Consider the following 18,884-nt stretch of genomic DNA (forward strand, 5'->3'; position numbering starts at 1 on the left):
TATTTGGTCAATTTTAAGGGTTTATTATGGGACTTTTAATTTTTTTTCTGCACTGATTATGTTTTTGTTGTTGTTGTTGTTGTCTTAAAAAAAAAACCTTAAAGTAACCAAAACATGAAACCCATCCTTTGATCTACAATATATTTTAATAGTGCTTTAATTTTTCAGTTAAGATGAAAATTCAGGAATGGCGTTCATGCTATTTGGTAACATTTTAATGGTTTTATTCATTTAATCATTAATAATGACACAATTATGGGGATAAATAATATTATAAGGTCTTTTTAATGGAGTATCTGCTCGGACTAAGGCCTTTTTAAGAGGTGAAAAACCCCTAGAATTTATTATCTAACATGAAAACCATCCTTAAATTTAGAACCTAAAAAGTGCTGTAGAAAATTCAGGAATGGCTTTCATGCCATATGTAAATGTGTTTTTTACCACCAGTTAAATCACCTAAAACCCAACCCTGAGAACACCTTCCATCAATAACTAAAGTATATATATCAGGGTGAGTTATGATCTAGTACATAATTAAGGGGTTTTGAAGTTAAGGTGTTTTTAAAGGATTTAGTTTTTCAAATTAATAGACAAAAAAAAAAAAGGATCTCTGGCTCCAGAACCAAACACCTTGACTCAAACGTAAAGTGTTTGGTGTTTTTAAGGTAAGATAAAGGGTTTATTAAAGGTATTTTAAGGGACTTTTGTTTCATAGAGTTTTAAGGATACAAGTGTCACCAAAAGTCTTTAAACATCAGCACTTTCTCAATATATATGTCTCTGATATTTGTTGTCTGTGTTCGTGGTTTTGAGAGAAATCATCTGTGTCAGTCCACAGCTTCTTCTTCCCTCTTTGTCCCGCCAAAATAAAACTCCCATCAGGCTTCAGCAGCACCCCAACATCTCCGGTCTCATTGGGTTCTCCACTGTGGTCCCATGTGGCTCTACAGGCCTGTATTTGGGGTCATCTACAGGCTTGTATTTGAGGTCATTACAGTTAAAAAGTGAGGAGTTCAGGTTTTGTTTGTTTTTAATTAAAGCGTCCACCCCTGTTTCCTGTTGTCCATCCTCACCTGTCGCCCTGAGCCACGCCCAGGGGGTGGAAGTATCCTGAGTCCAGCAGTATCCTCCCCAGCCAGTGTAAGAGCTGTGAGTACCAGTGGATCCCATCACTGTGGCTCCCAGTGGATCCAGACCAGCTGTGAATGAGCCGCAGTGGTGAGAAGGCCCAGTGAGCCAGGGACTGCTGTTCAACCACCGCGTAGCAGGACGCCACCACCCCGTCCACCACCACCGTCCCCTGCTGGGTTAGCGGTGCAAACGCCCCCTGGCTCTCCCTCATGCTGACCCGGGTGATCCGAGACAGACGCCCCTTGCTGTGCCTCTGTCCCGTTTTACCCTCTGACACCAGCACGCACTGTCCCGGCTGGGCGTTGCTGGCGTACACAGTTCTGAGGGCGCCATTGTCTGGCAACGCCCCCTCTGAGCAGTTCCCCTCAGACACAAATACCAGGTGGGCGGCGGTGAGCGAAAGGCGGGCTCCAACTTCGGTCTGCAGGGTGTAGAAGAGCTTCCGGGTTGTGGGGTCACGGTCCAGGAAGGCCAGGACTTCACTGTAAACCAGTTCCCCGCTGCCGTCGCTGCCCGCCGAGGCCAGAACACGCTCACCAGGTCGTAGGTCACTGATGGACTTCTGACCGCCGCTCTCCAACGTGACCAAGGCCTCGCCCGGGAAACAACCTCCAGATTTAGCCGCCACTGAGTGGTCTGGAAGACAGACAGGGACAGGAGGTTAAACAGGGTGTCAGAATTCCTGAAGTATGGAGGATCATTCTTGCCAGAACTTTAACATGTAATATCACAATTTAGAAAACTGATTATAATCGTTAAATTTTAACTTAAAGACAATAATTTTTTATATTTGTTCTTCTTATTTATGCTTGCTATCTAATACTTTTGAGCTGAAAAGTCAATTATGACTCACAATCTCATAATTTTGACTCAGTAAATCAAAATTTTGACTTTGTATTTCAATATTTTATTTGATATTATGCTGAACTTACACTGTCTTATAAGTTCATCTTACTATCTAATAGTTCAATTTATAATCATATTATTATAAAAGCCAAATTTTTGACTCATATTGTTTATTTTAGGTGTAATTTTTATTAAAACTTTATAATTGATGGAAAGTATATAGTTTTGACTTACAATTTTTTTAATTATTTTATTATATTTTTTGAACTTTAAATGTAAAAACATTTAAATAAGTATTTTTGTCATTCCTAACATTTTTTTTTTTTTTAACATTCTTTTTTTTTTATCCTGGCATGAATGTGCCTCCATACTAAAGAGCTTGAGCACATAATAAATCTTTCCACCTCCCTTTAGTTAAATATTGACTTTTTTCTCTCCTGCACTGGAAATAAAAGAACAATAACTAGATAAAAGCTCCTGTTTGCAGCCCTGAATAATGACTGTGTGTGTGTATACGTGTGTGTCCAGGCAGGACTGTGTCAGAGACAATACGTCCGGACACTTGAAAGTGACACTGGAGGACCGTCTCAAGTCTATCTGGGGATAAATATTTGGGGAAGGCAGGAAAGCCAAGGCCAGGTGATAAGATAAGTCACCTGAAGGAGGAAGGAGCAGAGCGGGAAAAGCAGCCAGCAGGTTAATCATCTGACAAACCGACACCGACACACGACTCCAGTTCAGCTCCAGTACGATTAAAACGTCTCTTACAGGTTTAAAGTTACAAAACATTTATTCAGGAAGTCAGAAATTTAGTTTTTATTTAGTGTTGAAATGTTGTTGTGTGTTAGTGCACATGCTTCTGTCACAAAACAATTAAGTTAATCAGTTTGAACATTAAATATCTTGTTATATGTATATATATATATATGTCGAAAAGTATTTGCAAATCATTGCGTTAAATAGAAAATAAAATTATTAATACATACATACATACATACGTATATATTTCCCTTGCAAGATCAATGTACTTAAAGTCCAGATGAAAGGACATTTTGAAAGTATCTAGCTTCCATCTTGTATCGACGCCAATTTCTGAGAGTAAAAGAAAAGTAATTTCCCTATGGAAATACATAATTATGACAATTAAGTCAAAATTTTGCAATAAAAATACCTTTGAACCTGCCCACTCCAGTCTGTTTCTCTTAATATGGAAATTAAGTGTAATGAGTTGAAAAGGCTAATAAAAAGTCAAATTTCATCTCATAATTATGAAATTTTATAATAACTTTTATCCCATGACTTCAATTTTAACTCATGCTCAACTATTTATCTCATATTTCCAGCTAGTATCTCATATTTTTGACTTTTATATCATAAATTTGACTTTTTATTTCATGATTAAAACTTTTTATCGGATTAATAAAAATCACTTTTTTTCTCATAATTTCAACCTTTTCTCACAATCAACTTTGTAACTGATCATTTTTATTTTATCTCAGAATCATGACCTTTTAATCCCATCTTTTTCACTTTTTATCCCATAACTTCAACTTTATTTCTCTTAATGACAACTTCATTTCAATTCAGTTTTAAAAATCTAATCCTGCTCCATTATATGTAGGCTGTTCTTCATTACCAAACAAAGAGTACCATAAATAGTTTGATTTTGTAATAAAAAGTGACTTTTTCTTTGAAGGAAGTCATGACAAACTTTAAGTATTTCCTTCCTAACCCTCTTTTGTTGATTTAAAGCAGAATGAATCTCTGTTTCCTGTTTTTTCCTCTGTTATCTCCTCGGATGCTGGTGCTTTGCTGCCGCCTAGTGGTTCTCTCCTCTTGCTGACTACAGTCCAGCCCCCCTAACTGAAAAATACCTTTCAGCAGGATTTTGGGGGCTTTTATTATTCTAAAGCTTTTAAATTACAACTTTTTCTTGGGTGCCTGGAACACCGCCACCCCCCCAACAACAATTTTGAATTTTGAGGAAACACAGAAGAAAAAACAAAACAAAACAAAAACAAGGAGAAACCAAAAAGATGAAAAAAAAAAATACCAACTTGATTGGTTGCCCTTCTGATCAAGTCAAGGACTGGGCCCTCGCAACCCGATCTGGGAGGGAAGGAGAGAGGAGGAGGAGGAGGAGGAGGAAGGAAGGGAACAGAGAGTGAAAGTATGAAAAAGGAGAAAGGAAGAGGGTAAAATGGAAAAAAGGAAAATCTCAGTTACCACTCAGTGTAAAATGTGTCCGGGTTGTGTGACTTTCAACACGTGTGTGTTAGTTTCTATGCCGGCTGCACATTTGTGGTTATCAGCACTAGGTGGAATATGTGGAACCTTAATGTGAATGTGTGTTGTCCTGCAAAGAGTCGGCAGCTGATTTAATACAACCAGAAGCCACTATGTTAAAGGGATAGTTCTGATTTTTCTGACAGGAAACTGCCATTATATGAGCCAAATATCACTTTCTCTTGCTCAACCAAATTCCATAAGAGCAATATTTTGCTTATATAATGCTGTTTTTTTTTTTTTTTTGTCAGAATACGTCTGACAGCAAGGTGAAGCATGCCAACTGCAATCTACTGATCTACTGTAGGTAATACACTGACTATGAATAAGAACCTCATACAACTCCACTTCAAAAACCCTTTAATACGTAAACATGATTTAATAATATTGTACATTGATTTTGTGGTCACTAGTTCATCGTCTTTTCTGGGCTATCATGTTTTTCTGACATTTTGTCGTGGCGAAGAAGTTAGTTAGAGGCTTGACTTTCATATGTAGTAAATTAATCCAAAACTGAGGCTGAATCTGCTGATTGTTTCTAAAAAAAACATTAATTGTTTGCTTCAATTCATGGTTAGCATCATTTCACTGTTAGCTTCAGCTCATTGTTAGCTTTAGCTCACCGTTAGCTACAGTTCGCTATTAGTTTCAACTCACTGTTAGCTTCAGCTCACTGTTAGCTTTAGCTCATTGTTAGTGTCAGCTCACCGTTAGCTTTGGCCCACTGATGATCAATTTGGAAACAGTGAAATGATTTATTTATCAAATAAAGGATTTATCAAATTTTCTGGAACACTGGAGTGTGACATCAGAGTAAAATGGCCGCCGTGTGAATATGGTCTCGATTTACTAATTTTCCTTTTTGAAATCACCTGATTCATGGCTGTATAAAGTACCAACGAGCCTGCCTCTGGGTGAGGAAAGCAAAAAAGCTGCAAACAGCTCACAGAAGCAAAAATGTAAAGTAGATGTGATGTAGAACTTGACCTAACCTGAGGAAACGCGGGGTGAGTGGCAGGTGAGACGTGAGGAGAAAGGGAAATGGAAGAGCTAGCAAGCGCCCACATACTTAAGATGCTAGCAAGACAAGAAAGTTAACACACAAGGATAGAAGAGTGAAACAAAAAATGTTAGGAGGACAGGAAAAGACAGCAGCAGCAGCAGCAGTTCCCCACAAAAACGGCCATTTTGAACCCTAAATATTAAAATACTTCTTATAAAGTGAATTTAGGGTTTGTCTGACTGTAAAGTTTAAAGTTTTAGAGTTATTTTACCACAAAATTCTGCTAAATTTAATGTTGACATGTTACTTGTAAGGTTGGGAAAATTTTCATTTATTTATTCTACAACAAAAATTAAAAGTAAAAAACACCATCTCGTGATTCGACCGCCCCTCACCTGACTTGACGCTGCAGTGGATGTGGGCCTTGGACTCGTAGTAGACCCAGTCGAACCCCGCCTCCACCGCCAGCCGCGCCAGCATGGCGTACTTGTTCCTGTCTCGGTCTGACGTGGTGATGTCCACCGCCCGGCCCTCATAGTGCAGCGACTCCTCTGAGTGGTGGCCGTCCTCGTCCCAGCCCTCAGTGACCCGCAGCCGGACCCCGGGCCACAGGTTCATCACCGAGATGGCCAGAGAGTTCAGCTTGTCTTTGCAGCGCTGCAGGAAAACAGACACAGATGTCTCATGTCTTGTATGTCATCAGGGACAAAGCTGCAAGGTTGTGCAGGTATGAATAAAGTTTATTCATTTTTAACTGTTTTTCTTAAATAGTTTGACAGTTTGATCTTTGAACTTGATGAAGGAGTTTAAGCCCCGCCCACTGCTGCTGCTGCACGTCACCCATCTCCCCCTTGTCTGTGGCTGCAACCTTCCCACAATGCACCCCTGCTGTCCCAGTGCGGCCTGATGTTTGCTCTCTGTGGTGAGCCATGTTCAGGATGGATGGATGGAGGGGTGAAGGAGGTGAAGGAGGAGGAGAGGGAGGTGAGGTTATAGGGTGTATGGGTGACGGGGGTCCCTCTAAACATGGAGTCTGGTCAAGGTGAGCAAACAGAAGGTGAGAGGGCCCATTGAAGGACTCATTCAACTCCCTCCTGCCCGCGCAAATAAATCCTGCCGTTGGCTCCGTCCATCTGATCCACACCCAGGCTGCATTGTCAGGGTGGCTGAGGAGGTTTCAGCCTGGTCTTTTCAATCTGAGTACAAGTAACACCGCTTTATGCTTTCAAATAGCGTGCAGTGCATATGCCAAAGTTTAATTTACCCCTCACTAAGCCCCGCCCCCCTTAGTTACTGTTGCTATGTCTGTCAAGTTTTCCGCCCCCTCACAGTTTACAGTACTAATGGAAACACTTAAGAAGTAAACAGGAGCAACCTCTTGTTTCCAGCTGACAACCGGCTAAAACGTTGGCTAAAATGAGCAGCTAACTAAAGTAAACTAATGCTAATGTTTAAACTCTTTGCATCGTCGCCAGCAGACTTTTTAATGTTTCCATCTGATACGTTTTAAATTTGAACTAACAGCTAGAAAATAAAGCTAATAAAGCTAATTTTCTCATGATAATGGGTAAATTTATCTTGTTATCCTCAGATAATAAATCTTGTTTTCTTGTCATAATGGGTTAATATGTCCCGTTCTCACAAAATAAAAAACAAGCCTTGTTATCTTGAAATAACTGTAAAACAAATATTGGACCACGTATATGACGGTACCAACATGCCAAGCTGATATCGGGCCAATAATATCGACAAACTGATACATCTGTCGAGTTCTTCTGCTCACATCTGATCTGATCAGGAGAAATTACACCATTCTGTGCAAATAAAAGTCAACATATGAACATTTTAAAATCCATAAATGCCTCGATTAAGACCAAACCTGGAGGAAAGTTTCATCTGTTGCTTTTAATTTCACTTGACAGAATCTGAATTACAGTTTTTTATTAAATCACGGCTGACTGACTGACTACAGGAGGTTGTTATTTCCCTGCAGCCTCTGAAAGCGTCTCTCAGTGGTGCAGCAGCGTTTCATGAATCTCAGCCTATTAGGAGTGAAAAGTGGGATTAAACGCTATAAATGTCTTTTTCCATGTCGGCTGTGATAAGAATAGCTCGGTGGCTCGGTGGCCACAGATGCCTTTTCACGGTGTTCACTGTGGATTTTTAACGTCTCTCGTGTTTTCTCTGCGCGGTCAGAGCAGCGAGCTGGACCTTCATAAATCAGACGATAGATTCTGTTGGTTTTCCTTTCAAGGTATACAGATCGACGGGGGTTTCTGTAGGAGCTCTGAGCACTAAACCGCTGGCTGCACAAACATTGGGCGCGCAGGCTGACAACATGCGCCTATATGCACACCTCTGCACCGCTGCAAAAAGTGTCAGCGACAAAATCTGCACAAATCAGAAGTAATCTTCTTCAGTGAACCCTCAAATATCACAGACCATAGTTTGCACCGTAAAACCAAATGCTGACATTAATTAATTATAATAAGCTTTACCAAACATGAAATAATTGTTTTTAGTCATAAAATTAATCACTTCTGTCTTTTTGCCCTCACGAGTTTTGAATCAAAGTTTGAGAAAGTTTTGAAATGAGTTTTACCAACCTATAATCTTTTGTTGAGAAAATTTACTTTTCTTTAGATAAAATTGAATCTTTTGAGTTTTAGAAACCGACCAAAAAAATCACATTTTAAGAATTGCTCACAGTGAACATATGAACCTGATTTGTCCTTATTTGGATGCTTAAAAATTAAATTAAAAATTATTTCAACAAAACATAAAACTTTTTAAATGTGTTGAATTAAGTTGCCTTAAAAGTTTTCTAAACTTTTTTGTTTTTACAGTGTGTTAACTTTTTGAATTGAAATTCTGAATTCTGGCATTTACTAAATATATATTTGAGTTGGTTTAATTTCACTATAGTCACAGAGCACATGTAACATGAACTTCATTTAAGCTCTGATAACCTCCAACTTTTAAGTTTAGCAACTCAAAAAACTGCTCACTTCTTTGGGTTTTGAATGTGCCATTTTTGGTGCAATTTTACGCATCATGTCCACAAGAAATCGCTGAAATTAGTGAACATTTATTTGAAATAAGTGGAATAATCACTTTTTAATTTTACATTAAGACTGAACAAACCAAAAAGTCAAAAACATAGTGGGATTAATTCATCGTTTCTCATCAACCTGATGTAAATATACAAGTTTTATTTGTTCAAGTTGATTCAACTTAAAATTTAAAAAGTTCTTAGAACTTATAAACATGAGTTTGTCAAACTTGAAGTCTTTTGACTTGAAATAAGTTGTATTAATCTTCTGTTCAGAGTTAAATCAACTCAGTCAAATTTAAGTTTCTAATCCTAACTAAACACTAACGTCTGTGTTTTAAAGTTCAAACAAAAAGTGTTTTAAGGTTCAGTCAACTTTTGAGAAGAGTTCAAGATCTTCAGTTTATTGAAAATGTTTCCTCAAGTTCAACTGAATTAATAAAGTTTATTTTTGATTCATTACAAAATTATCTCAATTTGTCTTGAATTTGTGTCAACAGGTTTTTTTTTCTCTTTTTACAGTGAAGTTAAATATGAAGAATAAAACTTTTTGCAGTGCGTCTTCACCCCTGAACAGTCTGTCTGTATGCAGCTCAGAGCGCCCAGGAAAAAGCGAATAAAAAAATAAAGAGGCAAAGAAAAAAATCTGTATAATTAAGGCTTCGACACAAGTGAAGAGGGCTATTTTTGCTCATGTGCGCTGCGAAAACAAACAAAAAGTAACACGGAATAGTAAAAGACAAACAGGAGGCTGTCTGCTGCGGCTTGGAGCCCATAAATTGTGTGCAGCAGGTCAGCGCTGCAAAAAGTGTCACGTCTGGAGACTGAGAGCTGTGAGAACTTTTTTTTACTTCATTAACAAGATCCACGCTGTAAAAAGTGTCAGTCAGGAGTGACGTGGTGTTTTAGATGAGTCTCACTCTGAGCTCTGATTTAATTCATTATAACAACTTTAAATGACATCCTGCTCACTTTACCTGATGGTTTTATTTATTAACTGAGGTGGAAAATAGAAAACTTTTAAGTTACTTTAATGCAAACTGTTGTGAAAGTAATCAGATTACGACGTTCATCAGACTTAAAGCAGCTGTATTCATCCAGCTTGTCGTTTGTTAGCGATTAAAGTTCTTTTAAAGTTGGTTCAACAATAAAAAATAATGAAAGTTCCAAAGGGTTCTTCCTGAGAGGCTGACGTTTCATGCAGAATAGTTTGCTTCTGAGGTACAATTTTTTTTTAAGAAATTGTTCTTCAAGGATTGAAGAACTTATTCATTAAGTGGCTCTCAGTAGAACCCCCTGAGTGGGTTCTAGTTAAAAACCCTCAGTGCATAAAGAGGCTCTCAGTAGAACCCCCTGAGTGGGTTCTTGTCAGCACCCTCAGAAGGTGGAAAAGCTCTGGATGGAACCTCCAGAGAGGGTTCTGGGTGGAACCATTAAACCATAGATGGGTTGTCCGTGGAACATCTCATAGGGGGTTCTGTGTGGAACCTTTGGCAGATGGTTCTTGGTATAACCCTTTATGTTTGATTCTAGGCAGAACACTAAAGGTTCTACCAAGAAGAAAAAAGCGTTCTCTCATAGAGACAAGCAGAAGAATAGTTTATGGCTGTAGTTAGAACCTTTATTTCTCAGCGGGAACCTTTTTTCAGCAGTAATTAAACATCCTGGTAAAATCAGAGAATTAAATAAAGTTTGTTTTTTCTTTTAATTAAAACTCTTGAATCACTTGAAGACAAACTGAATTAACTCTTCTGCCTTTATGTTCCACATGTTCTCTCTAGAACCCAGCTGCTGCTGCAGCAGCGAGTCTCTCCAGCGGATATTTCTTGCAGCGCGCGCAGAGAACGAGGTGACAGCTCGAGCCGGGAGCGCGCACGCGCTGCGCTCTCGGTCCCCACGTGGGTCTGTGGACACAAGCGGAGAGGAAGCCCGCGGTCACCGGAGCCAGATATAAATACTTTATTCCCGGGGAAATTGGGAGTCAAATAAATTCCGCGCGGGGCCACATCAATGACGGTGTCGTAAAAATTTTTGACAGTCCAAAAGGCGACTGTTAAGTCTGGCCAGTCGGGCTAAAAACGAAAACGGTAAACATGAGCGCACGCTTGACCCGGGCTCTAACCAAATACGACTTTTGGCTGTTTTTCCACCAAAAAACATGATGTAAAACAGAGGACATAGTGTTTTAATTAGGAGCGACCGCTTTTCCAGACATTTTTAGACGAGGGTTGCCCTCTTTTACGCATGAAGCTGCCCACAGTGAACCTCTGAAAGTTCAGAGAGGAGGAGAGTTCTGATTCAAACCGCTCACCTACACAATCCACTGAGTCAACAGCTGCATGAGCCCCGAGCTCACTGGACAATGAAGTGAACAAAACACACGGAGAGAAAGTCCACCTTAAAACCAGCGTCGTGTGAGAAAAAATGAGTTTTATACTAAAGAATAATCTTCAAGTGAAGCAGCTGCTGTGAGCTGTGGTAAACATGACACTTGTTCTCTTCAAATGGCACTAAAAAAAGATTTTTTTTTATTCAAATTCTCAAGAAAAATCCACATTTATAAGTAATTTTATGTGAGAACAAGTGTTGTAATTATAGTTTTAATTAAAAGAAGTGAAAACTTGAAGGGAGGCAGCTGCTGTGATTTGTTGTAAAAATGGCACCTTTTCTCTTTAAATGGAACTAAAGAGATACAATTTTCGGTAGATTGAATCAAATTCTTGAGAAAAATCCACCTTAAAACCATCTTCATGTTAGGAAATATGTTTTCATTGAGGCAGATGTTGAAGACTTGTGCTAAAAATGACACTCGTTTCCTTTGATTTGGCACTAAACGCAGTAGATTGTATTAAAAGTCTAAAGAAAAATCCACCTTAAAATCATTGTCATGTAAGAAGTCATGTTAAATTTGTTTGAGGACTTCTGGCTTTAATTGGCACTAAAAACGATGCATATTTCCATTGATTTTATTCAAATTCTTGATAAAAAATCCACCTTAAATCATTGTTATGAGCAAAAATGTTAATCAAGTATAGTTTTACTTAAAAGCTGCAGCTATTGATTAAGATAAAAGACTTAAGTTAAAAATGACACTTATTCACTTTAAATGGCACTAAAAATGGTACATTTTGGTCATATTTTATTTTCTTTTAAATCCACCTTAAAAGCATTTTCATATCAGTTAAAGAGAGTCAAATTTGTAGTTTTACTTAAAAGAAATTAAAATAAACTTACAGTGAAGAAGCTGCTGGTTTAAAACAAGTGACATCTGAGGACTTCTAGTTAAAATGACACTTGTTACTTTAAGTTCCACTGAAATCTGTATATATGTTGTTAGATTTGATTCAAATTCTTAAGAAATATCATTTTCACGTGAGGACAAGTGTTAAAATTGTAGTTTTAACTGAAAGAAGTTCAAATAAACAGCTGTGACATTTGAAGACTTCTGGTTAAAATGACACTAAAACCAGTAGATTTTAGTCAGATTCTTGAGAATAATCCACCCTAAAACCATTTTATATGTTAAAATGGTAGTTTTATTTAAAAGAGGTGCTTCCAGTGAGGCAGCTGCGTTGATCTGACACCTTTTCCCTTTAAGTGTCATTAAAAATCAAGTTTTCAAGAAAAATCAACTTTAGCCATTTTAATGACAGAAGAAAGTGTCAGGTTTGTAGTTTTACTTAAATTAATTTCAAACAACCGTCCAATGAGGCAGCAGCTGGTTTAAATGAAGTAACATTTGCGGACTTTTGGTAAAAACGGTACGTGTTCCCTTCAAATGGCTCTAAAATTGGATAATATTTTGGTGGATCTTATTCAGATAGTTCAGAAAAATGTGAGTCAAACACACTTTTGTTTGTTAAGACTGATGTTTTTGCAGTGACGAGGCTTGAGTCAACAAGAAATGCGGAAAAGATAAGAGCGTCCACGCGTTTAAAGACTGACCAAAGTGCACTGAGGAACGCACCATAATAATACCTCCTTAACTCGCGGGCTAAACGGCACTACGGCAGCCGGGTCGGGGTGGGGGGCTCACCTGTGTCATCATGCGGTCTGCACCTGTGTTCTCCTCATCCTTGAAGATGATGTCGGGGTTGTAGTTCGGGGTGAGCTCCTTGAAGCGCTCGGAGCTGCGGGTTATTTTCCCCTCGTACCTCCCGCTCGCTCCGAGCGTCTTCTCCGCCACGTTCGGGCTGAACTGCTTGTAGGCGAGCGGCGCCAGTTTCCGCGGGGACCGCCTCTTGCCGTAGCCTCTGCCCGGCCCGCAGCCCTCGCTGCCCGGCGAGAGGAGGAAGGCGCACCCGGCGAGGCACGTCACCAGCGTCGGGAGCAGCATACCGCCCCGGGGCCGGTGTGTTACCCCCCGGCGGGAGGCCGAAACGTCCCCGCTGTGTGTCTCCTGCGGTGTGGGGGTGTCCTCTAGAAGTTTAGAGTGGAGCTGACGGAGCAGGACTCATTCCCGAGTCCCAAAAAGTGTCCATTCTCCTGCGCGTAAAAGTGTCCAGTGCGCCGCCGTTGGAGCCGGAGCTGGAACTGGAGCTGGAGCTGGAACGACCTGTCCTCTGTCCTCTGTGCTGTCCACACGCTCCTGTCCCAGCGAGGCAGGGGCATAAATAGGCGAGGTGAGTTTGTCTTGGCAGGCAGGTTCAAAGCTGTTCTGTCTCTGTGTCGGAGCTGTGAGAAAACTCCACAGACAGACACGGAGACGCGCGGTCAAAGGGTGTCCCAGCAGCGGTTTGAGCTCAATGCGTCCCTGTGGCGCAGCGCCGCTGGCACACATGGGAGTGAAGAGGTCCACTACAGCACAGATGAGGAGAAGAGAAGAAGAAGAAGGAGAAGAAGAAGAAGACCGCGCCCTGCTGGACCTGCCCTCTGCGTCGTCCTCTCCTCCCACCGGGGTGGCACAGACAGGCCCCGCGGCCGCCTTCATCTGTTCACTGAGACACCCAGAGGACACAAAGACAGACAGACAGACACCGACCCGTGAGGACACACACACAGACAGACACCGACACACGAGACTCAGACCGGTCCGGCGCGCGCTCTCGGTGTCCTTTGGACCCTCGTCTTCAGAGCGCAGGTGCGCGCGTAAAAACCTGCTCCAAACCTTCCTCCGCTCCTGTAAGAGCTCAGAGTCACAGAGACACAACAGGCTGAGCTGCAGGTGAAGAAGAAACTGCACGCGCCTTGTAGTGACACTAAACTACCCCTCAAAAACGCACTTAAAGGGACAGTCCATCACAAAATCAAAAATACACATTTCCCCTCTTACCTGTAGTGATATTTATCCATCTAGTTCTGGTGTGAGTTCCAGAGTTTTGGAGATGTCAGCCAGAGAGACGTCTGACTTCTCTCCAGTATAATGGAACAAGGTGGCACTAGATGGCTTGTAGTGCCAAAAAATAAATTTTAAAAACTCAAAACCAGTGTCTCTTTTCAAAAATCATGAACCAGTCACTCAAGATAATCCAGTTTCATGTAGGAACCACTTTCTTTCTTTTAGTAAAAAAGGTAGTTCCGCTAAGTTCTACTGCAGAAAGAAGGTAGCATCGCAAGCCATTTAGTCCCAGTTTCTACACTGGTTCTAAAATCATAGTTAAGCATTTCAAGCTTACATCTGTGGTAAATTACATATTTATCTACACTTTAAATGAATGGTACCTGTCAAAAGTTTGGACACATTTCTCATTCTGTCTTTTCTTTGATTTTTATAAGAAATGGTTCAGATTCTTCAGGAGTTTCTCTCTGATATTCATACAGACTTTTATCTTCCATATTGTCAGACTTTGAGGAGCATCTCTGTGGAACAACCTGCCTCCATCACTGCAGTCAACATCTACATTATCATTCAAAATTGTCATCAGTTAGCAGATTTGGAGCTCTTTTTGGAGCTCAAGCAGTGTTATTTATAAATAGGGGAGGTATCTACATAAACCTTTTTTTTTGGCTTCCAACCTCTCCTGCACAATGTTCTAACTTTTTAATATTATTGTTGTCATTTTTGTTTCTATATTAAAAAACTAGGGTGTTAAAAATGTAGTTTTACTAAAAAAGAAGTGAAAATAAACTTCCAGTGAAACAGCTGCTGAGATTTATGGTAAAAAATATTTATTTTTAGTTGATTTCCTTCAGTTTCTTTTTCACATAATTATATCTTTAACATAGTTTTTTGTCCTGTTTTTTTTTTTTTTTGTTAGTTTTTTTGTCTTGTTGCATCTTTTACATCAATCTTGTCGTTTTTTATTGTTCCATCCATTCTGATCACAAAGCATTTTACATTTCGCATCACTGTAACTTTTTCTACATCCAGATAATGGATACAGATCAAATTTAAATACCAGGTGTAAACAGGACGTCTTGTTCAACTTTTCTCATCAAAACACAAGATGCCTCTCACTGCAAGAACTGTGCTCTGTCTGATCATAACTAAAAAAACAAGCTTAAAGAAACTGGATCATGTGACCTGTGAATATCTTATTTCCTCCAAACAATATCTAAAGTGGGAAATGTGTGTTTGTTGTTTTCATGTGAGTTATCACATAATTAACCATGAAATCTGGAGGTAATTTGTGGGTAAATTCAAATTAATTACTTGGTAATTATCACCTATTTACAATGAAATTATGGGACATTTAAATTGAAGCGTTACCAAAATATCTGGACGTGATGTCACATTGTGAACAGCTGAGCAGAGACAATAAAAATACACAAACAGACAACAAAATTAACCCTAAAATGACCACAGAGAGCCACAGAGACAGACAGACAGACAGAGAGAGAGACAGACAGACAGACAGAGAGCGACAGACAGACAGACAGAGAGAGACACCCAGACAGTTCTGATCCAGGTCGAGTCTCTGAGATCAGCTGTGGATCACCGAGCGGCTCGCTGCAGTCAAAGGTCTGGTTTCACCGTCAGACACTCGACACCTGGTCGCCGCTGAGCCCACTGAGCTCATACCCTCCATCACTGGAGGACAAACTGTGGTCAGAGGACCTCCAGGGGCCCTCAGTAGGGCTTTCATGGGCCCAAAGTGAAATCAGCAATAGATATAGTCCTATATTCATGGCAGTAATCAAAATGATAACTTTAGATCAGAAAAGTTGGTAGAGGACGCTGACTCATGTCCAGGGTGCCTGCACTGTAAATGCTGATAGCTTCCCTGACTTACACACATAAGTTAAATTTACTCAGTTATCAACAACAGGCACTCTTTACTAGTTTTACTAGTTAATTGCAGGGTGAATGATTCACTTTACTCATTGCTGTGAATGATGGTGATTTAAAACATCCAAGTAGCAACAATGGAAGCCATAACGTTACTTCACCAGTGAGAGGCAGCATTATACTAAACCGTGCTTAGTCTGCCGGAAAGAAGAAGAAGAAGAAGAAGTTCGGTTCTAAGCATGCGCAGTGGCCAATTTTCACGTCACAGCACGTGCTGAGGTCATGACCCGGTACAGGAGAGAAGGAGGAGAGAAGGAGGAGAGGGTCTGGTAGAATTTGACAGCACCATATTGTCAAGAGACATTTTATGTTTTGAAGAATAATAAGGTAAGTTATCAAGCAAGCAATATTTGTGCCTGAAATTGTTTCTGACTGCCGCCAATGATAGCTAGCTTTAGCTGACGTTTGCTAAACGTTGGTCAGCTAACACATAGCTAACAGGCCCGCGTTTGGCGGTGGAGAATAGTTTTTCCGCTCCGGTTCCTCTGAAAACCTATTTTTACATTACCAGAAGGAGCGGGGAAATACTAAGGCAAGTTATCAAGCAAGCACTGTTTGTGCCTGAAATTGTTTCTGACTGCCGCCAATGATAGCTAGCTTAAGCTAACGTTTGCTAAACGTTAGTAAGTAGTGTTGGGTATTTATAATACTTTGTCAAAGAGCTGTACATAACACTATAGCCGTGGATTAATAGCTGTGTCTTAAAAATCATTTCTCTAATCAGTGTTTGCAGCAATGTCTCATGTACATTTTGACAAATGCTTCTGTACTGTAATGTTTGAATGTTGCATAATCTTGAACTGTATTTGTTCTTTATCCACTTGTAGAAATCGGATGTGACACTGCGCACCTTTGTCCTGCCAGGCCTCCCTGTTCTACTTGGCGATGACCCCAGTAACTTCTACCACACCTGTTCAGTAAGTTCTCCTAGTTACATCTTAAATTAGCACACAAAGTTGTGGGAGGATTTGCTTTATGTTTGCAATATCTTACTGAGAGTCAGATATAAAGATTAATGCTGATTATATCCCTGTCAGTTTAGTACAGAGATGGGCATAACCTGCATGATGACTGTGACAGTTTAGTGCAGGCCAGCTGGATGAGGCTACCAACTTAGCTTCTGTGAAGTGGAAGAAATACACCTTTCATCTCACAAACAGGGGCTTGCCTTGTAGTTCACCTGGTAGAGGTGCATCACATATCAAGGCTGAGTCCTAACCACAGCAGCCTAACTGTAATTTTTAGGGAGCCCTGTGCTGCATGTCACCGTCTCTTTCCCCTGCCTTTCCTGTCTCTACTGCAGGGCTGCCCAAAGTGGGGCCTGTGGGCCAAAGTTGGCCCACTAGATGTTTTGAGTGAGACATTAATAAAGAAAAAACAAAAACAATGGTCTATGCTGTTTGCTTGATGAAAAAACAACTCTGTAAATGTAAAATATTCCCATGGTAAGTCATAAGTGTGAGATAAAAAATATATTAGATTAAAAAAATATTATTATAAGATAAAAGGTCATGAGAGAAAGTCAAAATTGTGAAATTGAAAGTCAAAAGATCGGTTAAAAGAAAGTCAAAATGATGGTGATTAAAATGTCAATGCAAGATAATGAGACATGAGATATATAGTCAACATTTACTTCATAATTTTGAGTTTTTCCATCTCATATTTATGACTTACCATGGGAATATGTTTTTCAAGGCTAAGTTTTAATTAATTTCTTTAATTGGTGGAAATGTGCTTCCATATGTTTAATTTTGGTAACTGATATTGAACTAATATAACATTTGCAGTAAAAATCTTAATCTTTGAGTCAAAGTTTAGAATAACCAGTGATGGAATGTGCAATTTACTCAAGTATTCTACTCAAGTAAAATTTTGAAGTACCTAACTTGAGTATTTCTATTGTCTCCTATTTTTTTTTACTTCTTTTCCACTACATATATTTGATAAATTTTATGACTAGTTACTTTGCAGATTTAGGTTATTCAGTGTTTATAGGCTATTACTTGTGACATGTAACCAATCAGATGTTGTTGTTTGTGGGACATTATTTAAGAGGATGCTGCATTAGTATGAGGGGATGAAGTAACAAAAATTAAATGATAAAAATCGAGTTGATAAAAATGCATGTGAATTCAAAAGTACAGTGAAAAACTATTAATTTATTTGATAAAACTGACTGACATTTTATTTCAAACAGTATTTCTTTGATTATCAACTACTGCCTTTCATCATTCACACTGCTGATTTATCATTTACAGCAAGAAATTTTTGTTGCTTCTGTTTTTATTTTGTTTTTTGTCTGGAAGTAACACAGATTGCTTGCATGATAAATGCAGTTGGGTGGTGTGAATGATAAAACATGACTCTGTTCTCATCAAATCACGTTTTTAAATAATTCAGCTTTAAATGAATCAAATCACTTGATAATTTATCAATTCATTTTTCAATTCACATGCATTTTTACCACCTCCATTTTGTCATTTAATGTTTGTTACTTCCGCCCCTCATATATTAAAGCCAAAGTAGCACATTTTAAATGAATTTGTTCCATCAGCAATTCAAAAATAAATAAATCGCTGATTCTGATAAACGGAAAAATGTTGAATACTGGCCCAGATAATCGGCCAGGCCGATAATAGGTCTGCTTCTTCTCACAACACATAAGATAATAGCATCACTCATGCAGTGCTAAGCTTGCCTGCCATACTGTGGTTTGGCATTGTGTATAAAATGTATGAAATTTCTCTCCCTCATATATATCAGCTGTTTGAAAAATGTTTAAGGCTGACTAATGTTAATAAAACTGCTAAGTGCACTGCAGGCAGAACAGATTACTGCTCATCAACATTTTACTGTTGTAACTTTGTTTTTGTTTGGTTTTATACAGGTTTCTGACAGTGATGAGGCCTCGGCCCAAGTATCTGTTGGGGTGCTGACTGTTGTTGATGACGATGTGCCGCTCTCTCCCACGAACCTCCACCTTGAGCCAGTGTCAACTGCCATCATTGTTGAGGGAGGTATGGTAATAGAAGATATCCGAAATCTACCTCAAGCACTTTGCCTCTTGTTTGGGCTGTCATATGCTCTACACTTGGACAAGCCATGAAAAACACTTTCAACTTCATTCAAAGACTGATGCTTTGGGTTGGGACAGAACAAACTCCCACCAAAACTGCAAAGTCTCAAAAATCTCCTGTTGAGTTAGAGTGGTGGTTTGGTATTAGATCTCACTTGTTTATGACAGTGGATCTGGTCGATTTTTATTATGTTAACTAAATCAAGGTATTCCTTTCACATTGTCAGCCCATGGGTTCATCACCAAGTTATGTCTACAGGCA

At 39.4% G+C, this 18,884-nt stretch overlaps 1 protein-coding gene across 1 annotated transcript; it reads right to left on the bottom strand.

Moving 5' to 3' along the window:
- Positions 1-522: 522 nt before the first annotated feature.
- Positions 523-13,129, bottom strand: LOC146304958 (indian hedgehog B protein-like). The gene is made up of 3 exons (XM_084713619.1): positions 12,355-13,129; positions 5,662-5,923; positions 523-1,767 (listed from the first exon to the last, which is right to left on the bottom strand). The coding sequence occupies exons 1-3, from the start codon at positions 12,652-12,654 to the stop codon at positions 1,070-1,072; spliced, it is 1,260 nt and encodes a 419-aa protein (XP_084569745.1). The 5' UTR covers positions 12,655-13,129; the 3' UTR covers positions 523-1,069.
- Between the last annotated feature and the right edge of the window lie 5,755 nt (positions 13,130-18,884).

The sequence above is a fragment of the Lutjanus erythropterus genome, chromosome 24 (genome assembly GCF_056507025.1).
Source record: "Lutjanus erythropterus isolate fLutEry1 chromosome 24, fLutEry1.hap2, whole genome shotgun sequence".
Classification (NCBI taxonomy): Eukaryota; Metazoa; Chordata; class Actinopteri; order Lutjaniformes; family Lutjanidae; genus Lutjanus; species Lutjanus erythropterus.